The 21430-nt window shown below is 42.9% G+C and overlaps 2 protein-coding genes across 3 annotated transcripts in view; both read left to right on the top strand.

Annotated features, from left to right (window-relative positions):
- The window catches only part of LOC309559445 (class I histocompatibility antigen, F10 alpha chain-like), a 587461-nt gene that overhangs the window by 460649 nt on the left and 105382 nt on the right, over positions 1–21430 (top strand). The gene's annotated exons all lie outside the window — the stretch shown is intronic.
- LOC309559454 (major histocompatibility complex class I-related gene protein-like) overlaps positions 20442–21430 on the top strand; it is a 300974-nt gene continuing 299985 nt past the window's right edge. The window contains exon 1 of the mRNA XM_082262724.1: positions 20442–20518. Within this exon, the coding sequence (XP_082118850.1) occupies positions 20464–20518 (55 nt within the window). The 5' untranslated portion in view covers positions 20442–20463. The remainder of the gene's footprint in view (positions 20519–21430) is intronic.

Genomic DNA, 21430 nt, shown 5'->3' on the forward strand with positions numbered 1-21430 from the left:
GGGAGTCAAAAGAGGGTAACCGGAGGCAAAAGGGGGGGACTGCAGGGAGAGAGGGTATACTTGCTTGGCCCCGCCGCAGGAGGAGACCCGGATCAGCGAACGTCCAGCCAAGACGCCGCCAGGTCAGGGGTATCAAAGAATCTGGTGCGGTCTCCGTCGATTACCCGGAGTCTGCTGGGGTAGAGGAGGCTGTACTTGATGCCCAGATCGCGGAGGCACTTGCGGATTTCTGTGAACTGGCGGCGTTTCTGTTGCACCTCAGGTGAATAATCCGGGAATAACATAATCCTGGCGTCCTCATAGCGGAGTTCCTTCTTGGCACGGGCCACAGCCAGGAGACGGTCACGGTCTCGGTAGTTAAGAAGGCGTAGCAAGAAGGGCCTGGAGGGTGCCCCGGGGATCTGAGGAGCTGGGGGAACCCTGTGGGCCCTCTCCACCACAAAGGTAGGCGGCATAGCGGGAAGATCCAGCAGCTGTGGCAAGAAGGCTTCCGCACATTCAGCAGGCCTGGGACCCTCCGCACGCTCCGGCAGCCCCAAGATGCGGATGTTGTTGCATCGCAGGTGGTTCTCAGTGTCAGTCGCTTTGTCCTGGAGCGCCTTAACTTGGATCCGTAGAGCATGGAGGTCCCTAGAATCCTCCCTGGTGTCATCCTCCAAGCGGGAGATGCGATCCTCCGCCTCAGACACCCGCGAACGGAACGTGTCCAGGTCATGTCTGATATCAGTTGCCAAATAGTCGATCTTCACAGTCAGGGTGTCCTTGCATGCCTTAATCACTTCCAGGATGCCCGTTTGCGTACTGGTAGACAAGCTGGAGGGAGAGGGCCTCGTGTCCAAGATGGCCACCGATCGTCCCTGGGGACAGGGAGAGGAAGCGGGTGCAGCCAAGGATCGGAGCCGCCCAGGGGATAGCGGAGGTGCCCACTGCTTGCCGCTCGATTTCTTGGGGGGACCCAGGGTGGTGAAAGGGGGTGCCGAGGATAAACGGGTAGCTCAGAGAATCAGAAGGACAAGGTCAGGATCGGAGCTCCGGCGCCGCACTTCCGCTCAGTTTCACATCCCGGCCATGCCCCCGACATTCCAAGGTTTTTAGTAAGAAGCATGGTGAGTTTTTGAAGTTGTAATTTTTTTCCACAACTCTTTGCAAAATGAAGATTTTTATTTATTTATTTATTTATTTATTTATTTTTGTTCACAAAATGGCCATATTATAAAGTTATTTCTCACACTGTATAGGCATACTTGCAACTAAACCCCAAAATACATTCTGCTACTCTGAGTATGGCGATACCACATGTGTGGCACTTTTCCACAGCCTGACCACATACAGAGGTCCAACATCCAAGTAGCACTTCCAGGTGTTCTAGGAGCAAAAATTACACATATCGTTTTCTGACAACCTATCACACTTTTGAAAGCCCTGGAGCACCAGGACAATGGAAATGCCCACAAAATGACCCAATTTTGGAAAGCAAACACCCCAACACATAATCTAGGACCCCTAATGCGTCTTTAGAACATGTCATTTTTTTCCCCACAAGTTTTTGAAAAATGTGGAAAGAAATTGAAATCCTTTTTTTTTTTTTTTTCTTTTTTTACACAAAGTTGTCCATTTATAATATATTTCTAACACATAGCATGTACATAGCAAAAATGACACCCCAAAATACATTCTGCTACTCCTCCTAAGTATGGCGATACCACATGTGTGAGACTTTTACGCAGCCTAGCCACATACAGAGGCCCAACATGCAGGGAGCACAATCATTTCCTGACTTCCCATTACAATTTTGTGAGGCACTGTAGGGCACTGATAAGCACTGTAGTGGCACTGATGTGGCATTGATGAGCACTGATGTGGCATGGATGTGGCACGGATGAGCAATGATGTGGCACGGATGAGCACTGACATGGCATGGATGAGCACTGATGTGGCATGAATGTGGCACAGATGAGTGTAGTAGATTTCTACTACAATGAGCACTGATGTGGCACAGATGAGCACTGACGTGGAATGGATGTGGCACAGGTGAGCACTGATGTGGCACGGATGAGCACTGACGTGGCATGGATGATCACTGATGTGGCACGGATGAGCACTGATGTGGCATGGATGTGCACAGGTGAGTACTGACGTGGCATGGATGTGGCACAGATGAGCACTGATGTGGCATGGATGTGGCACAGATGAGCACTGATGTGGAATGGATGTGGCACAAGTGAGCACTGATGTGGGATGGATGTGGCTCGGATGAGCACTGACATGGCATGGATGAGGCACGGATGACTACTGAAGTGGCATGGATGTGGCACAGATGAGCACTGATGTGGCATGGATGATCACTGACGTGGCATGGATGTGGCACTGATGAGCACTGATGTGGCATTCATGAGCACTGACGTGGCATGGATGTGGCGTGCATGAGCATGGATGAGCCACAGATGAGCACGGAGTTGGCATGGGTGGGCATGGATGTGGAACGGATAAGGTATGGATGTGGCTCAGATGAGGCATAGATGTGGCACAAATGAGGCATGGATGTGGCACAGATGGGCATAGTTGAGGTATGGAGGAGGCAGCTGCAGTCTCTCTCCTCTCCTCGCGCACTGTACCGATCGCTGTGTACAGTGTGTGTGGAGAGGAGAAAAATTAACCGGACATGCGCCGGTTTTTTGACAAGTGATCGCTCCGTCATTGGCCCTTTACCACGATCCATGATGCGCCGGGTCCCTGGGACCTGGCGAGCACAGACACTTCGATGTGCGTGCCCCAGGGGGCATTTACCACGATCCGTGATGCGCCGGGTCCCTGGGACCTGGCGAGCATAGACACTTCGGTTTGCGTGCCCCAGGGGGCACGCGGGAAGTGCAAATCTGGGAGGATGTCATTGTACGCCCTTCCAGAATAAGCTGACCCCACTGTGGCTGTCATTCCGCTATGGCCCGTTGGCAAGTGGTTAAAAATACACACAAGAAGGGGTTTTTTTTCAGCCTTTAAATGCTGAGCTTTAAATATGCCTCTAATTGTCCTAATGTGCATGGAAACACAGGATACCATTGAGCTGCTTTTACAGGCAAAAGGCTAAAATCCTGTACACCTTCCTACCAACTTCCTCTTGGCCCTTTAACCACTTTAGCCCCGGAGGATTTGGCTGCTCAAATACCAGGGCCTATTTTGCGATTCAGCACTGCGTGACTTTAACGGACAATTGCACGGTCGTGCGACGCTGTACCTAAACGATATTGACGTCCTTTTTTTCCCACAAACAGAGCTTTCTTTTGATGGTATTTGATCACCTGTGTGATTTTTGTTTTTTGCGCTATAAACAAAAAAAGAGCGACAATTTTGAAAAAATAACTATTTTTCACATTTTTTTATATGAAATTCCCCCACAAAAAAATGTAAAAATCTAAATTTTTTAACATTTTAGGCCTATTTGTTTTCTGCTACATATTTTTGGTAAAAAAAAAATCGCAATAAGCGTATTTTGATTGGTTTGCGCAAAAGTTATTGCGTTTACTAACTACGGGAAAGATTTATGTCATTTTTATTGTTTTTTTTAACTAGTTTTTTTAACTAGTTTTTTTTTTGCGGGACTGCGACATTGCGGCGGACAGATCGGACCCTTGACTGACATTTTTGACACTTTTGGGGGTACCAGTGACATTACTACAGTAATCAGTGCTATAAATATGCACTGTTACTGTAAAAATGACACTGGCAGGGAAGGGGTTAACTTTATTGGTGATCAGTGGGTTAAATGTATCCCTAGGGGCGTGATTCTAACTGTGGAGGGGCATGGCTTGTAATGTAACCACAGAGACATACGATCCTACATAGCAGGATCGTACAGTCTCTGCAGTTACACCAGGGAGAATGACAGACGGCTGTGTTTACATCAGCCGTCTGCCTTTCTCCCTCTCCTGAGCAGGATCGCGAGTGGCCAGCGGACATCGGAGCCACCGGTCACACGCGCGGGGATGCCCGTGAACGAGCAGGGGCGGGGGCGCGCCTCCGGCGGCGCGCGCTTACTCGCCCCCTACAGGCTCCTGAGCGAGCGACGTAGTACTACGTCGGTTTGCCCAGGAGCAGCTGACTTCCGCAGTAAATATACTGTGGGCGGTCAGCAAGTGGTTAAGAGTCTAAATGCCAGGAGGCAGAGGTGGGCATTCCAGTCATGTGACCGCTGTGATTGGATGTCACAGTGGTCACGTGATCAGAAAGCTCCCGATCACAAATAGAAGCTTTCCAGTTCTTGCCGGTAACTGTGTTGGCAGCGCATACAGCGAATGCTCTCAACACATAATTGTTTACATTTGGGCCGCATATATGTGGCTTCTTGGCATTAAAGCATTAAAGAGTAAATCCACTTTTGTTGAGAAAAAAAATCTTTTCTGTGTAATCTATGTACATTGCGAACATTTTAACAAACTTTGTTGCCGATTCCTACCTTTTGTTATTCCGGAGAAATAGCTGTATATTTGTCTATGTGTAGAGTGAATCTGTATGGGAGTGATTTTATAATTATTAATCAGCTGCTGCACCTGCAGGGCTCTGAGTAAATCTGCAGGGTCTGCATCCCTGTAGACATGATTTCCTATTGGGAGTATCTAATCAAAAATTAAATTTTTGTTGCAGGGGATGCCAAAAATCTGATTTGTATTTAACTACAGACTTCTGGGAAAATCAGTGAGCCAATCACACAAGCAGAAAATTACATTTCTGGGGTGCGTTCTGTATACCATCTATGTAAAGAATGCCTCCAGGTAACCATATTGCATTTTACAGAAAATTAAAGCACTGAAGTCTGAAAAGGAAATGTCATTTTTAATATTATTCAATCACAATATTGCGTGTGCTGCAATCACATATGCTATATTATTATTTATTTTTTTTGCAAATTTTTTCCCCAAGAAAGTTGAGTTACCCTTTTAGCCAGTGTGCAAGGCCCCTAAACTATTATAATAACTGTATGAAGAAACAAGCAGAGCGCCTCTAAGTGCAGTATTGGTTTATTCCAGGAAAGCACACAATAATATAAACTCACATGGGGTAAAAGATCATAGGCTCAGTATAAGTCCGATAGTCCGCAGGGATGGCTCTGGGATCCAGCGTCCGGAGATGTGATGGTGGTTGTAGCCAAGTAGATGAAGAAGGGGGACGGAGAGGCCGGCTATGCGTCTTTCAGGTTCGGCTGTTTCCGGGAACCAAGCTAGAATGCAGCGCGGGCCGCATGACGTCACCGGGGCCAGGAAAATGACACGACACGTTTCAGAGCATGCGCCAATCTCACAGCGGGCATGCACGCTCTTTTCTCAAGTGTAGGTACCTACACATCTACATCTACTTAGCTACAACCACCATCACATCTCCGGATGCTGGACCCCACAACCACCAGGATTATACTGAGCCTATGATCTTTTACCCCATGTGAGTTTATATTATTGTGTGCTTCCCTGGAATAAACTAATACTGCACTTAGAAGCGCTCTGCTTGTTTCTTCATATGCTTTCTCCCACAGAGCTGACTTCCCTGTGCTGTGGAGCTAGCCTTTACTGGAGTCTTACATCCAATTCCTATTGGCACACTGTCTCTTCCCTGGGACATTTATTTATTACTATGGACTTGAATATCTTCCATGGTTCCCCATGTATATGATTGTTCTGTTATATAATTTATATCTAACCATCCTTTTAAATTCATGAGCCATTTTATTGTCTGACCATTGTTTGCATATTGGTTACATCCGACCTCCATACAGAGGCCCAGAGCGCTTGCTTTTTTTCCCACTAAAATATATTATAATAACTGGGGGAAGCTGGGAACACGGGTGAGGAGATTTTATCACAACAATTCCATAATACACAAGAGGTTGTTGTATGATTTACCTGACTGTCTCCACCCAGAACTTAGATATCAGGTAATGGTGGAATAACCTAAAGGTGGACTAAATCTAACAAAATTCTGAATATATAGCACTTTCTAAATCAGTTCACAATCGTTATTGGCAAACCTACCAGGGAATTTCCCTGCCGGTGTCACCAATAGCGTGTTCTGTACCTGAACAAACGTCTATACTGAACCTTACCCGCAGTGTGACAGCAGAGGGCGCTCTGTTACTCCAGGGCTGTCACTGCACTTCATTTAGTCTACATTTCATCGGACCAATCAGGAGTAATTATGGAATAAGTTCTTTTTTAACAGTGATATGACCTGTATACCGTATATATGATTGAATGTTGAAGGAGACCCGGGCATCCTACCTCCACCGCTGCCGAAGAGAAGACCCGATGTACTGCGTCTCAATGTAAAAAACCCGGAAGTGATGTCATGACATCACTTTCGGGTACCCGGCGCCAAATTAAAAAAACTGAGAGCATTCAAAACAGCCAAACTTGGCATTTTGAATGCTTTTCGGTGCCGAGGAGGGGTTTGGGATATTTTAGACCCCCAGATCCCTCCACAAGAGTACCTTTAGAAAAAAAAAATAAAAGATTTTTTTAAATGTCTGAAAATATCGGCAGATATTAGCCGATATCCGATGACCAAAATATCAGTATCAGCATTAAAAAAATGATATCACTAGTCAATCACTAGTCCTAATGCAAAAGTCTGGAAATGCATTCGATTAGATCAGGGTCCCATAGAACTCTAGGGGTTCCTCCAGAGGTTGCTAGGGGTTCCTTGACCAATGAGCAATTTCTGCCTCTACAATATGTTCCTATATACAGAATGGGATTGGTGCAGCGCTAACACAATTGAATCCACAGTCCATACAAATGTTCAAATGGATCAAATACAAAAGTGCAGTAAACAAAAGTTCATCAGAGAGTGCTCCAATAAAGAAGGGAAACTGTCCACCACTTCAAACTTGGAAAAAGCCCTGAGTGCAGGAACCGCCACCAAGATAATAAATGGAGGAGGAGCCTGCGGTTCGTCGTGCTGAGGCCAGCAAGGAGACAGGGCGGCCATTTTATTGGTTGGAAATGGCAAGGAGACACGGCGGCCATTTTATTGGTTGGAAACAAAGGTTCTGAGAGCATAGCTCCGAGACATGCTGTGATTTCTTCATGCAAACGTGAGTTGCCACTCTGCTTTTACTGAATAAACCTGTGAACGTACTTCACTATTGGAGTTGTCCCTCTTTTTCTTATGTTCACTTGTTCCGGTCGGAGCTGCTGAGGGAACACTGGGAATCGATACATGTCGATCTGGGCACTGATTTGATCACACAGGCTGTCTTTGATCCTTGTAATGGGGGTCATTGCAATTTGGTAAGAGGCCATTTATTATCTTGGTGGCGGTTCCTGCACTCGGGGCTTTTTCCAAGTTTGAAGTGGTGGACAGTTTCCCTTCTTTATTGGAGCACTCTCTGATGAACTTTTGTTTACTGCACTTTTGTATTTGATCCATTTGAACATTTGTATTGTATTTGATCCATTTGAACATTTGTATGGACTGTGGATTCAATTGTGTTAGCGCTGCACCAATCCCATTCTATATTGCTATTTAGATCTGGTATTTCTGATTCTAGATCAGGTGCTGGCTGCTTTCATATGGTCTGTTGACTTTTTATTCATGTATGTTTTTATCTTTACATTTTAGCGCAGCAATATCCCCATTTTTATGTTCCTATATACACCGGTGACCTTTTTAGCTATCTGTAAGGGGGTAATTCTTCCCAAACATTCTTCCCACTGACCATCACATAAATGTATCATGAGTTGTAGATATAGTCAGTTTTAGCAGGGGTTTACTGAGATCAGAACAATATTTCAAGGGTTACTTTGTGTTGAAAAGGTTGAGACAGGCTGGATTAGATTTTCTTTAGAGCAGTAGGTGGCAGTATAAGACTTCTCTGTGCTCAGCTGGGTGATGGCGGCACTCTGCTGTTGGAGAAGTCATGCAGTTTCCTGGAAATTACCAGCTCATCAACTACAATAATTTTCCACCAGGTGGCGCTGCGTGCACTAACTACAAGAGGAAAGTTACCAACTGCTGGAGACTAGGGATGATCGAACTTTTGAAAAGTTTGGTTCGACCAGAACACCCGAATTTCCCGAAAGTTCGGTTCGGATTCCAGAACTCCATTGAAATCAATGGGACCCGAACTTCTGGAATCAAAAAACACCATTTTGAAGCCCTAAAACCCAATAAATGCCCCTAAAAAGTGCCTAGAGTTCTGGGTTATGCCCCAGGGACTATTTTTCACACAAAAAAAAGTTCTTAAAAATTTTCATTTTTGATAGAGAGCCAATTATTGAAAAAAAAAAAAAAGAGATTTCTTTGGATTTAGTGTCTGGGGGATCTAAAAAGTGTACTTGTGAAGTTTCAGCTCTGTAGCATGTCCAGAACCAGAAAAAAAAGATAATTTTTCTTAGAATTTCAGTAGCGCAGGGATGGGGTTACGCTCCTTTCACACCTATATGTGTGTATATATATATATATATATATATATATATATATATATATATATATATATATATACGTGTGTGTGTGTATATATACCCCTATACAGAAGTTCAGATGTCATGCCTGCCTCCAAAGATGCCCAAAAAACGCCCAATAAACGCCTGAAACAAAAACGCCCAGGTGTGAAAGGAGCGGAACCCCATCCCTGCGCTACTGAAATTCTAAGAAAAATTATCTTTTTTTCTGGTTCTGGACATGCTACAGAGCTGAAACTTCACAGGTACACTTTTTAGACCCCCCAGACACTAAATCCAAAGAAATCTCTTTTTTTTTTTCCCCAATAATTTTTTCAATAATTGGCTCTCTATCAAAAACGACAATTTTTAAGAACTTTTTGTGTGAAAAATAGTCCCTGGGGCATGACCTAGAACCCTATGCACTTTTTAGGGGCATTTATTGGGTTTTAGGGCTTCAAAATGGTGTTTTTTGATTCTATATATATATATATATATATATATATATATATATATATATATCTACATTATGGTCACCCTGACATGGAAGAGTTCGGTCACCCTGGCATAGCAGAGTCAGTTCACCCTAAACTACACTACGGTCATCCTGACACTAAAACTTTCCCTACAGAAACTAGATTATTGAATCTAACTGTAGTGGTATATAGTACCCTAACTACACTGCATATCCCTTTCCTCACACTAATAATTGCAAAATGACACTGGAGCAGCAGGAGTAACAGAAATGCTTCCACTCTATTGCACAGCCTCTCTATTACAGTGCTAGAGATTTGGCGGTGCTATGTTATATACTGGGAGGCGTATTCACTCCTGATTGGCCTCTGGACCCCCTAGTCACTCCAATCTGCTTTTACTGACATTTCTGGGCCAATCACGGGCTTTTAAAGCCCAGTTCCTGTCCCATTGCATTTTGGGCGGTTCTGGTGGCCAAATTCCGAACTTTTACCGCATGTCTGCTGGAGACATCAGTGGCCTTGAATCCTTTATGAGCAAAATGAATGCTAACAATAAAAACATTTCCCTGACCTGGAATATCAGTAGAGACAAAATTGTCTTCTTGGATCTAGAGATCTCTATCGAGAATGACCATTTTAGGATGCAGAACCATTTTAAGGCAACTGATCGAAATGCGTATATTCCGCTCGACAGTTGCCATCATCGATCATGGCTCTGCAATATACTGAAAGGCCAGTTTGTTAGATTGCGGCTTAATTGTACCACTGAATGTGATTATCTTTCACAAGCAGAGGTACTGGTAGAACGCTTTGCTCAGAAAGGCTACAATAGGGATTCATTGGTTAATGAGGTAGCTAAAGTTAAGGAGATCGAGAGAAATGTATTGGTGGCCCCTAAACCTATGGTTAGCCACCTCCCTGGAGCAAATGAATATAGGCTCATTTTTGACTACAATATACAACACAAGTAGTTGGAAAAAATAGTTAAAAAGCACTGGTCCATTTTAAAACAAGACAGAGTATTGGGTACTACTCTCCTGGAGATACCAAAGTTTGTGTACAGGAAGGCACCCACTCTAAGGGATCGGCTAGCCCCTAGCGTGGCAGACCCTCCGATTCCAATAGAAAACAGATCCTTTTTGTTCTTGTCAGGGTTCTATGCATGCGGACGATGTGTGGCTTGCAGGCATTCTAAAGTCAACTGTAGAAAACGCAAAGAATTTACTGCCACCAATAAATCATATACCATCCTAGGCCTCATAACATGTGCCACTGTAGGAGTTGTATACATGTTGGAGTGTGGGTGTGGCATGCAGTACATTGGGAGGACCTCCAGGCCATTACAGGTTAGGCTCAGAGAACACCTGGGTAATATCAAAAAGGGCCTAAAAACGCATAGTGTGTCAAGACACTTTCGGATTGTCCACAATCGTAGACCCCACAGTCTTAAATTTTGGGGCATTGAAAATGTGAAGCCTCACTGGCGAGGAGGTAATTATGTATGCCAGTTGAGTCGATGTGAATCTTTTTGGATTCACAAGACCAAAGTATCTGCCCCTAGAGGTCTTAACGTGGAGTTTGACCTCAATTGCTTTATTTCTGACCATTAAATTATATTTTCATTTCAATTTTATTTTTATATAAATTTTTATTTTTATTTTATTGTGTATTCATGTTGTTCTAAATGATTATGTTAGTGGTTTGTGGTGTGCGATTTTTTGTTAATGGATGGCTGGTTTGATGTCCTGGCCCCCTCCCCCAGGATAGGGTTTTGGGTATATCCTCACAACCTATGGTTGGGATCTGCCCTTGAAATCCATTTTTAAACTAAAACATTTGTTTAGGAAAAGTTTTTTAAATTAAGCTTTTTTTAGCGTTAAATCTGAATCAGCAGGTCTGATCGGTATTATGCCTGTTATAATTACATTTTAGGGTTAATTATAGCCACATATGTGTGTTTTCAATGAAGATGAGATGGCGATCACTGTTTGTTGATTCTAAGACTGTTTCTGCCACTCTGTGGCTTGTTTTTATGATTATTAGTGTGTTATAATGAAGCTGTTTTGTTGTCCCGGTGTTTCCCGGGCAACGGGGTATCGCTTCCTGTTGGAGGTGTATCCCTTATTGTATGTCCGGCCTCACATTGTCAGTTTTCCTTCCGGGATTGTGATAATGCGATCCGCCCATTGTGGGTGTGACTATGTGAGCCGGTGTCTGCTATATCTGGCCGTGTCCTTCTCCCTTGTCAATCGCTGATGAAGTTCCACTCAGTGGGACGTAAGGCGTACAAAGGGGGAGGGGCCGGTGACGTCAACCGCCATCCATTGCGGTCAGACGAGACTGCTGTTTTGTTACAACATTACAATTCGCTCTGCACATGCACTCGTTAGTGCCTGACCAGGTAATTTTATACTATATGATAAGCTTAATAAAGGTTGTTTACAATGGTAATGCACCATGTTTGGACCCTTGCTTTCATATGGACCTATGACCTGCTGTATGGATCTGTTGCCTGTGAGCTGAAATTTATCTATTGGGGGAAGAGGATTGATGATCTCATCCGAATTGGTGTTATGACTAGAGAAAAGTACAAGTCTTATTAGCCCGGGGCTATTATTAGGGGCTAAGCGTGAGGTGAGAAGTTATTGAGACTGGGTGATGGATTACCAGCACAAAGAAGAGAACTGAAATTTATATCTTGTGCATGTTTCACCGTATCTGCACCTTTTGGACTGCTTTCTATTATACTCTCCTCATACATGTTAGCGCTGCACTTTTTCTGTTGTTTATATATGTTATTGGGACTTTTTGGTTTATTGATCCTGAGTGCGTAGCTGCTTTCCATTATTTGCTTATCCAGGTGCGCCAATTTTACACTTATATTATTGTTTTGTTCCTTCCTTAGATTAATTAATTTACTTGAGGAGCTTAGTATGTCTTACTTATAAATATAAATATATATAGAAACACCTATATATATATATATATATATACGTACACTGTGTAATGAATATATTTTTATGTTTATATTATATATACTATATATATATATATATATATATATATATATATATATATATATATATATATATACATACATACATACACACACATATATATATAGTATATATAATATAAACATAAAAATATATTCATTACACATTGCCAGTTGTGACATAAATTTTTTATAATCATTGCTCTTTTTTAGTACGTTGGTTGGGCTTGTATATTAGTATACAGTCACATCCACGTATTACCATATCCCTCCACTAGATGGCTACACACTCTAGATTTTAGATACATTATTCATATGTTTTTTATTATATATATATTTTATTATATGTTTTCATATTTTGTTGTTTTTAAGGTATACTAGTAATAATGTTCTTAATAAAATGTATCAGTTATTGATTATTGATAATTGTGCAATGTACTGGAATAAGACGAACAGTAAGTGCCTCTAATATCGAAATTCACTGGGCATAAGCAATAAAAGCATAACCGGATGCTCTCCTAGGTGGTACGAACTTGCTACCATCTTATTGGCCAATATACACCAATTAGAATTAGTTCCAGCATATTTATGAACCAAAAAGATGGATGATGACCAACTTCCTGATAATGCACTATTGCGAAATGCATTGAGGTTGGTTCTCTGATCACTTCCAGTTCGTCATTTCCGCCCGCTGTTGGAACGCACTGTGGAACGCACGCTGTTACTGAGCAGTGTTCGCTCAATTATTCTGGTCTCCGCTATATGGATGTGCCGATTGTGGCACACTAAAATGTGAGTGCACTTCTATTCATCGTTATCATGTTTAATAAACCCTTTTTTAAACAATATTGTGCAATTATATATCTTATTCTTCTTGGGAAATGGTATAACTATCCTGATTGAGGGGATAAAGGTACAACAATCCATAGTGAATCCAGGGAGGCCACCTATCTACCATACACCTAAGGAGCATTTTGCAAAATATTAAGCAAGCTGGGTCCTGGAGGCCCTCTGATTTCTGGTGATTTACTCTCACATTAATGGGTGAAGGAACATCTTTCTTTTAAACAGGAAGACTCATTTAGCACATTATGTCACTTTTTTGTGGTGGAATTTTTGCACAGAAAAATGATTGTTGCGGCACTTTATGAATATATGAACTTATTGTATAATATATATTTTTAGAAAAATTATTTATATGCACTGGATGAATTTTTTCCACTTTATGAATTTTTGGAATTTATGATTTATCATTTATTTACCACTCTATTTATTATCACATATTTATTCATTTAGTACATAGCAATTTCTGGATTCTGCACCCTTATTTTTCCATTTTTTTGGTTATCCAAGAATTGATGGCAGCCATATCTCTATTTTACGTCTAAATATATGTTTTACACATAACTGGGAGGCGCCATTTTTTCTTTTTCTTTACATAATTACATAATTCCTTCTAAGCCCAAATCTGCCTTCCAGGAAGACATACAGTCAGGTCCATAAATATTGGGACATTGACACAATTCTAATCTGCCGTCCAATGAGTTCTGAAGCATTTGGCTGAATATGAGCAGATAATATTGCCCGAAACACTTCAGAATTCATCCTGTTGCTTTTGTCTGCAGTCACATCAATAAATACAAGACAAGAGAACCAGTTCCATTGGTAGCCATACATGCCCACACCATGACACTACCACCACCATGCTTCACTGATGAGGTGGTTTGCTTTGGATCATGAGCAGTTCCTTTCCTTCTCCATACTCTTCTCTTCCCATCACTCTGGTACAAGTTGATCTTAGTCTCATCTGTCCATAGGATGTTGTTCCAGGACTGTGAAGGCTTTTTTAAATGTTGTTTGGCAAACTCTAATCTGGCCTTCCTGTTTTTGAGGCTCACCAATGGTTTACATCTTGTGGTGAACCCTCTGTATTCACTCTGGTGAAGTCTTCTCTTGATATTTGACTTTGACACACATACACCTACCTCCTGGAGAGTGTTCTTGATTTGGCCAACTGTTGTGAAGAGTGTTTTCTTCCCCAGGGAAAGAATTCTTCGGTCATCCACCACAGTTGTTTTCCGTGGTCTTCGGGGTCTTTTGGTGTTGCTGAGCTCACCGGTGCGTTCTTTCTTTTTAAGGATGTTCTAAACAGTTGATTTGGCTGCACCTAAGGTTTTTGCTATCTCTCTGATGGGTTTGTTTTGTTTTTTCAGCCTAATGATGGCTTGCTTCACTGATAGTGACAGCTCTTTGGATCTCATATTGAGAGTTGACAGCAACAGATTCCAAATGCAAATAGCACACTTGAAATTTACTCTGGACCATTTATCTGCTCCTTGTAAATGAGATAATGAGGGAATAACACACACCTGGCCATGGAACAACTGAGCAGCCAATTGTCCCATTACTTTTTGTCCCTTAAAAAGTGGGAGGCACATATACAAACTGTTGTAATTTCTACACCTTTCACCTGATTTGGATGTAAATACCCTCAAATTAAAGCTAAAAGTCTGCAGTTAAAGCACATTTTGTTTGTTTCATTTCAAATCCATTGTGGTGGTGTATAGAGCCAAAAAGATTAGAATTGTGTCGATGTCCCAATATTTATGGACCTGACTGTATATGGAAGTTTAAAGTGTTTCTAAAGTCTCAAGGTTTTTTTTATCTTCAAGCATTCTATGCAGCAGCCCCCATACTTACCTGAGTCCCATCTTGATCAAGTGATGCGCACAACCATTGGCTCCCGCTGCTGTCAATCACAGCCAGTGAGTCAATGAGAAGAAAGGGGGTGTGGGGCCGAGCCACGGCTCTGTGTGTTTGAATGGACACCCAGATCAGTGGCTCAGGAGCAAGCCTGCTTGGGTGCCCCTATGGCGAGCTGTTTGATCTGGGGACACTTGGCAGGAGAGAGTGGCCAGAAGGGAGGGCCAGGAGTGCCAGCAGGGGACCCGAGAAGAGGAGGATTGGGGTTGCTCTATACAAAACCACTGCACAGAGCAGGTAAGTATAACATGTTTGTTATTTTAAAACAAAAAAAACTTTCCTTTAATATCACTTTAACTGATGTTCCAACAATAGGCCATATATGGTGGAGATTCCCTGGAACTGCCAAATTTATCAAACCCACTTTCCACTTTGAAATCTAAAAAAGAAAAAACTATAAATCCACTGATTGCTTAAATTAAATTCAATCTTCAGTTTCCAATCATCATCTGTTTAAAGGCTGCCCAGGATCGGAGCAGTGGGGGATTATCTGATAATATCTGTTTTCTGTGACTTCTGATCAGTTTTTTTGAGGATTTTGACTAAAAATATCTATCTTCTTTAAGTTGTGATCAACTTAAATAAACATATCTAACTGAAATACTTGCTCAAATTTGCTCATAATAATTGCACATGTGCCCCATGCTATACCAAAACTTCCACTAAATAATCTTCATATAAGGTAATGTATAAAATTCATTATTCTAACATTCATAATAAAGTTCACAAATCTTCCACTCTGGGTCTGTGTGATTCTTATCCAATATACACCATTTGTGCTCCGTCACCTGACACACCACCCACTTACCTATGGACATTGACCTATGCTGTAAATAGGTTTATGTGTGCCTTGCCCTTTAACCTGTTGGCACCAAGAGGCTGCATATTTGCATGGATTACCACCAACAGAGCTGTGGCAAGAGTACACACCCTGCGCGCTCCCGGCACAGTGACCGGAAAGCTTCCAATTGCTTCTTGCGATTGGGAGTTTTCTGATCATGTGACCACCATGACATCCAATCACGGTGGACACATGGCCATAAGCCCCATCCTGCCTCCTGGCAATCCAAAACCCTCAAAGGGCCGGCGGGAGCTGGCGCCATGGGCTTATTAGGTCTTTTTCCCCCTCTGGATTCCTCTAAATGTATCAACAGCACACCCTTTTTCTTAGTAGCATGAGAAACCAGGTACAGGGTGAAGTCTCTTCACTTTCCAAAAAACTATCATTGTGCAGTACAGTAATACCTTGCATTGCGAGCATAATTAGTTCCAGAAACATGCTTTTAATCCAAAGCGCTCTTATATCAAAGTGAATTTCCCCATAACAAATAATGGAAACTCAGATGAATCATTCCACAACCATTTATTCATATAAAAATTATTACGGCAATAAAAAATAAAGTAAAGTGTACTGTAAATATAAACAAATTAACCTGCACTTCAAAATACAGTACTGTACAGTATAAAGTACTGTATACTGTATTGAAAAAATTAAACAAATTAACCTGCACTTTGCCTTTGACAAGAATCGTTACTGCTGACGGGTACTGCTGGCTGGTATTGCTGGCTGGTATTGCTGGTGGGTATTGCTGGTGGGTACTGCTGGCGGCTACTGCTGGTGAGTACTGCTGGTGGTTACTGCTTGTGGTTACTGCTGGGGGGTACTGCTGGCTGGTACTGCTGGTGGTTACTGCTGGGGGGTACTGCTGGCTGGTACTGCTGGTGGGTACTGCTGGTGGGTACTGCTGGTTAGTACTGCTGGCTGGTACTGCTGGTACTGCTGGTGGGAAATGCTGGCGTAGAGAATGTGCAGAGCAGCGCTGGAGGAAGCATGCAGAGTCAATGCTTCCTGTATCTCTCGGTCTCCTCACAGGCAGAGTGCATTTGATACTCCTCCACCTGTAACAGGAAGGAGATGGAACTATACAGGAAGCATTGGCTCTATTCTGACAGCTGACACAGACAGCTGGGACATCGCACGGGAGACTAGGGATGTCTGTGAGTGTCATTCTTTTTTTTTTCATTAAAACTACTGCTCGGATATTGCTCATAAATCAAGACAGCGGTCGCAAACCAAGCCAACTTTTTAAAAAAAACTTTGCTCGTCGTTTAAAATGCTCGCAAACAGCGTTACTCGTAAACCAAGGTTTTACTGTTTATTGTAACTTTTTCCTTTTCCTTTTTTTTAAAAACAAATTAAAAGCCACTTACAAGCACAACACTTTCTATTGTCACCTTAATAGCAGGCCTTGGCATCGCGTTCACAGAGACACCCCTCACACATTTCATCACAACCTGTGACTTCTTCCCTTCCTTTTTCCTGCTTTTGGAGGACTTCTCTGTGAATGTGATACAGAGACATGCTCTTGAGTGGACAATAGAAAGCATTTTAAAATAAACCTACAAAGTGAACCTGTAAATGGCTTTTTTATTTGTTTAATAGAGGAAAAAGTTACATTGCACTGCACAATAATAGCTTTTCATTTCTTTTGAGGATATTTGTGGAAAGTGGAGAAACTTCACCCTGTGCCTGGTATCTGATGCTGGAAAGATAAAAGGTGTGCTGTTGATACATTTGGAGAAATCCAGAGGAGACAAAAGCCCTATTAAAAGACAATGCACACAGTGACCTATATACAGCATAGGTCCATGTCCATAGGTAAGCGGATGGTGTGACAGGCGGCAGAAAACAAGTGGTGTATATTGGAGAAGAATCACGCAGACATAAAGTGGAAGATTTTTGCACTTTATTATGAACATTGGAATAATGGATTTTAGTGAAAGTGAAAAAGATCTGCGCTTATGGAGAAAGGAGTATTAGGCTGCAGCCTACCTTCAAAAAGTATATGCCTAAAAAAAGCAGTATACAAAATTAGAGAAAGGGGGGGTGGGGAAGGTAATTGGCGCTGCCGATGAGTACAAGATATAATGGGCAAACAAGATGGGTAACAATCAAGCAAAAAATGCAAATGAATAAATATAAATGTCATGTACACTTATTATCCCTCAAAATAGTGACATAATAAAGTAATATAGTGCTAAAGTGCAATTTAAAATAAAGTGACAGTGCTCCTCAAAAAGTAGGGGGAGGGGTGAAGGTGACCCCCAAAGTAACAAATGATCAAGAAAAAAGTCCTGGTCAAAATGGACCATAAATCAAATAAGTGTGGTGATGAGGTAGATGATAAAAAAGTGACGTGATATTGAAATAGTAAGGTGGACCCCCAATGAAGACCTCCAATCTATGCCTTTGATTGATACACACACCATTCATGAGTATTAATGGAAGGAAGGAGATGCTGATGTATACCCAACTGATTAAGGATGCCCCTGATGAGAATTCAATTCTGAGATATATCACGCCTGTTACCGCTGTAGGGGTGCCTTGATCTGGTGAGTGCGGTATTTACGAGGGGAGATGCGGATTGTCAATTGCCACGTCACCTGCCACCAGATGCAGCTTGTCACTTGTTAGATCATCTGCCACCAGATGGGGATTGTCAATTGCCACGTCACCTGCCACCAGATGCGGATTGTCAGTTGTCACGTCACCTGCCACCAGATGCGGATTGTCAATTGCCACGCCACCAGATGCGGGTTGTCAATTGCCACGTCACCAGCCACCAGATGCAGACTGTCACTTGACATGTCACTTGCCATGTCACCTGCCGCCAGATGTGGATTGTCAATTGCCACGTCACCTGCCACCAGACGCGGATTGTCACTTGCCACGTCACCTGCCACCAGATGCGGATTGTCACTTGCCACGTCACCTGCCACCAGATGCTGATTGTCACTTGCCACGTCACCTGCCACCAGATGCAGATTGTCAATTGCCACGTCACCGGCCACCAGATGCGGATTTTCAATTGCCACGTCCCCTGCCACCAGATGCTGATTGTCACTTGCCACTTCACCTGCCACCAGATGCGGATTGGCAATTACCACGTCATTTGCCACCAGATGCGGATTGTCACTTGCCACGTCACCTGCCACCAGATGCGGATTGTCAATTGCCACGTCACCTGCCACCAGTTGCGGATTGTCACTATCCTGCCACCAGCTGAAGCTTCCCACTGTTGCATGCCACCAAAAAATACCAGATGCAGTTTTCTCACTTTTTAAATATGAAGGCAATTTGGTGGCAGGCAACAGTGACAGCCGATCTGGCAGTCTCTCCCCAGCATTCCAGCCCATGGCTCCCAGAGTTAGGGCGGGCTTTGAGAGATGATGTAATCTCTCTGCTGTCTGCGGTTGCACAGTGAGGGCAGAGCTTCGTGATGCAGGGCGGGTGGTAAGAGATGATGTCATCTCTATGCTTGTCCACCGGTTGGCTCGCTTGCCCACCCTGCTCGCCATTCTGTTTGCCGGTGTTGTAAAATTTTGTCGGACCCGTGAAAAAATCGGACCTCGTCACGTCCGGGGACAGAGCATCACAAAACAGCCGATGGGAGTCGTCCGTGCGCATGCGGAGTCGTCCGTGCCCATGCGCAGAAGACATTTTTCGAGGTTTGGCAAAATTATAACAGAGAGCGGACAGCTGACTGAGAGAAGGCGGGGCTGAGGTGGGACGGAAGACACCGCTGCGTCATCTGCAGAGCTGAATAGAGGAGGCGGGACGGAGGTGCGGCCGTGTAATAAATGCAGGACTTTAGCGACTCCTTCTGTTTTATTATCTTTAGTAATTATCATATTATTTATCCTTAGGATTTCATTACATTTAGTATTTCTTATTTTGTATTATAGAAATACTAAATGTTATGAAATCCTAAGAATAATACGATAATTACTAAAGATAATAAAACATAAGGAGTCGCTAAAGTCCTGCATTTATTCCTCCTCTATTCAGCTCTGCAGATGACGCGGCCGTGTCTTCCGTCCCACCTCAGCCTCGCCTTCTCTCAGTCAACTGCCCGCTATGTGTTATAATTTTACCAAACCAAGATAATGTCTTGTGCTCATGCACACTTGAGAATCCCATCAGCTGTTTCATGACGTAGGGTCACCGGAAGTGACGACGTCCAATTTTTTCATGGGTCCGAGAAAATTTTAGAACACCGGCCTGCCGCAGCCCGGTGGTTGGGACCCCTGAACTAGAACTTGTTCTTAAAGTGCTCTGCAAGTGTACAACCTGCCAGTGAAAATGTGCAGCAAGTTATCAAGACTTACAATTCAACACTGCTAGAAATTTGTGGCAAATTATCCTTGCTATGTGGGATAGAGGAAGCAATAGAGGGGTGGGGGAGGGGGGGTTCCATGGGGAGACTTGAGAGCCCCAGCAGAAGATTTTACTTCACTTCCACCTGAAGAGAGATACAGAGAGCAATTCTAACCTAAACCTAACTTCTTTTCCCTACCTAACACATTCATACATGTCTGGATTTGGGATCAGGTGTTTGTTATGATAATGAAAAAAATCCTCTTTTCTATTCTGAACTGCGAATTACAAAATGGCTGCTAGTAACTCGGCTTCAGTTTCTGTGCCAACCAATCACATCTCCCCGCACAGTGACCATGGCTCAGGATCTGGAATTCCCCCACACTGACTCCTCTGTTATCATGTTTGTCTGACATCTCTACATTTTACTTTCACTTTCTCTCATTATATTCCTCAACTAGCCAACCTTTTCACACTGCCTCTGCCCAGCAACTGCTGATCACCAACGTATGAATTTTCCTATTGGATGGGCGGTAATTATCACCCAATCAGCAGTGTCCTGTGTACAGAGTCTCCGCCTCCTGCGGAGTATCAGAAGTGGGTGAGGTGAGAGGACAGGTCGGGGTCTCTACGCAGAAGAAAATGGAGGTCTGTGTGGCCCTTCTCATCTCTATGACTGTCATAGGAGTCCATTCTGGTGAGTACAGTGACAGTATATGGGGGGGACTGTGGAGGGTCTTTGTCATGCCGTGTATGAGGTATAATATCTATCTATCTATCTATCTATCTATCTATCTATCTATCTATCTATCTATCTATCTATCTATCTATCATATTGGCAGTACTCCGCACATTACTATACATAAAACAAAAAATCTTTCCAAATGTTAGGTGACAATGCACAGCTTCCACCGTCCTTCATCTGGGACTAATGCTGGCCATAGACGGGAAGCTTCTTTTTATTGAGCCAAAATAAGAAACATCTGACAGATTCCTCCATCCACACAAACAATGCGCCCACCAGGACATTGTATTCTGACAGTGAGACTCCCCTCTGACAGAACACTCATCAACAAAAGTTTTCCAACTTATTTGTTTGACAGAAGATGATCAAACTACCGCATTCTGCTACTGCAGTCAGCCATCAGACAGTTCCAAATTAGTGGTCATCGTGTTAGAAATTGTAGACGGAAACATTTTTTGACACAATACGAAACCTACGAAATAATTATTACACAAATGTGTCACCCCTCCCCCCCCTCTACCATATCTTACAATACGGTGGGATTTTACTGTGGAGATTTAAAGATACAGAGCCCCAAATATCACCCCGTTGACTACAAACACATCTGCATTGTAAACATATTGGTCCAATGGGAGATTTTATGTCTGATCCATTTTGAAGAATTGCAAAAATGTCAGTTTGTAGCCTAAGGGGTGATATTTGGGGCTCTGCATCTTTAAATCTCCACAGTGAAATCCCACCGTATTGTAAGATATGGTAGAGGGGGGGAGGGGTGTATGACACATTTGTGTAATAATTATTTTGTAGGTTACAATCTGCTGTGTATTGTGTCAAATAATGTTTCCGTCTACAATTTCCAACACA

Source organism: Pelophylax lessonae, assembly GCF_965119305.1.
Source record: "Pelophylax lessonae genome assembly, chromosome: 7".
In the NCBI taxonomy this organism is placed as follows: domain Eukaryota; kingdom Metazoa; phylum Chordata; class Amphibia; order Anura; family Ranidae; genus Pelophylax; species Pelophylax lessonae.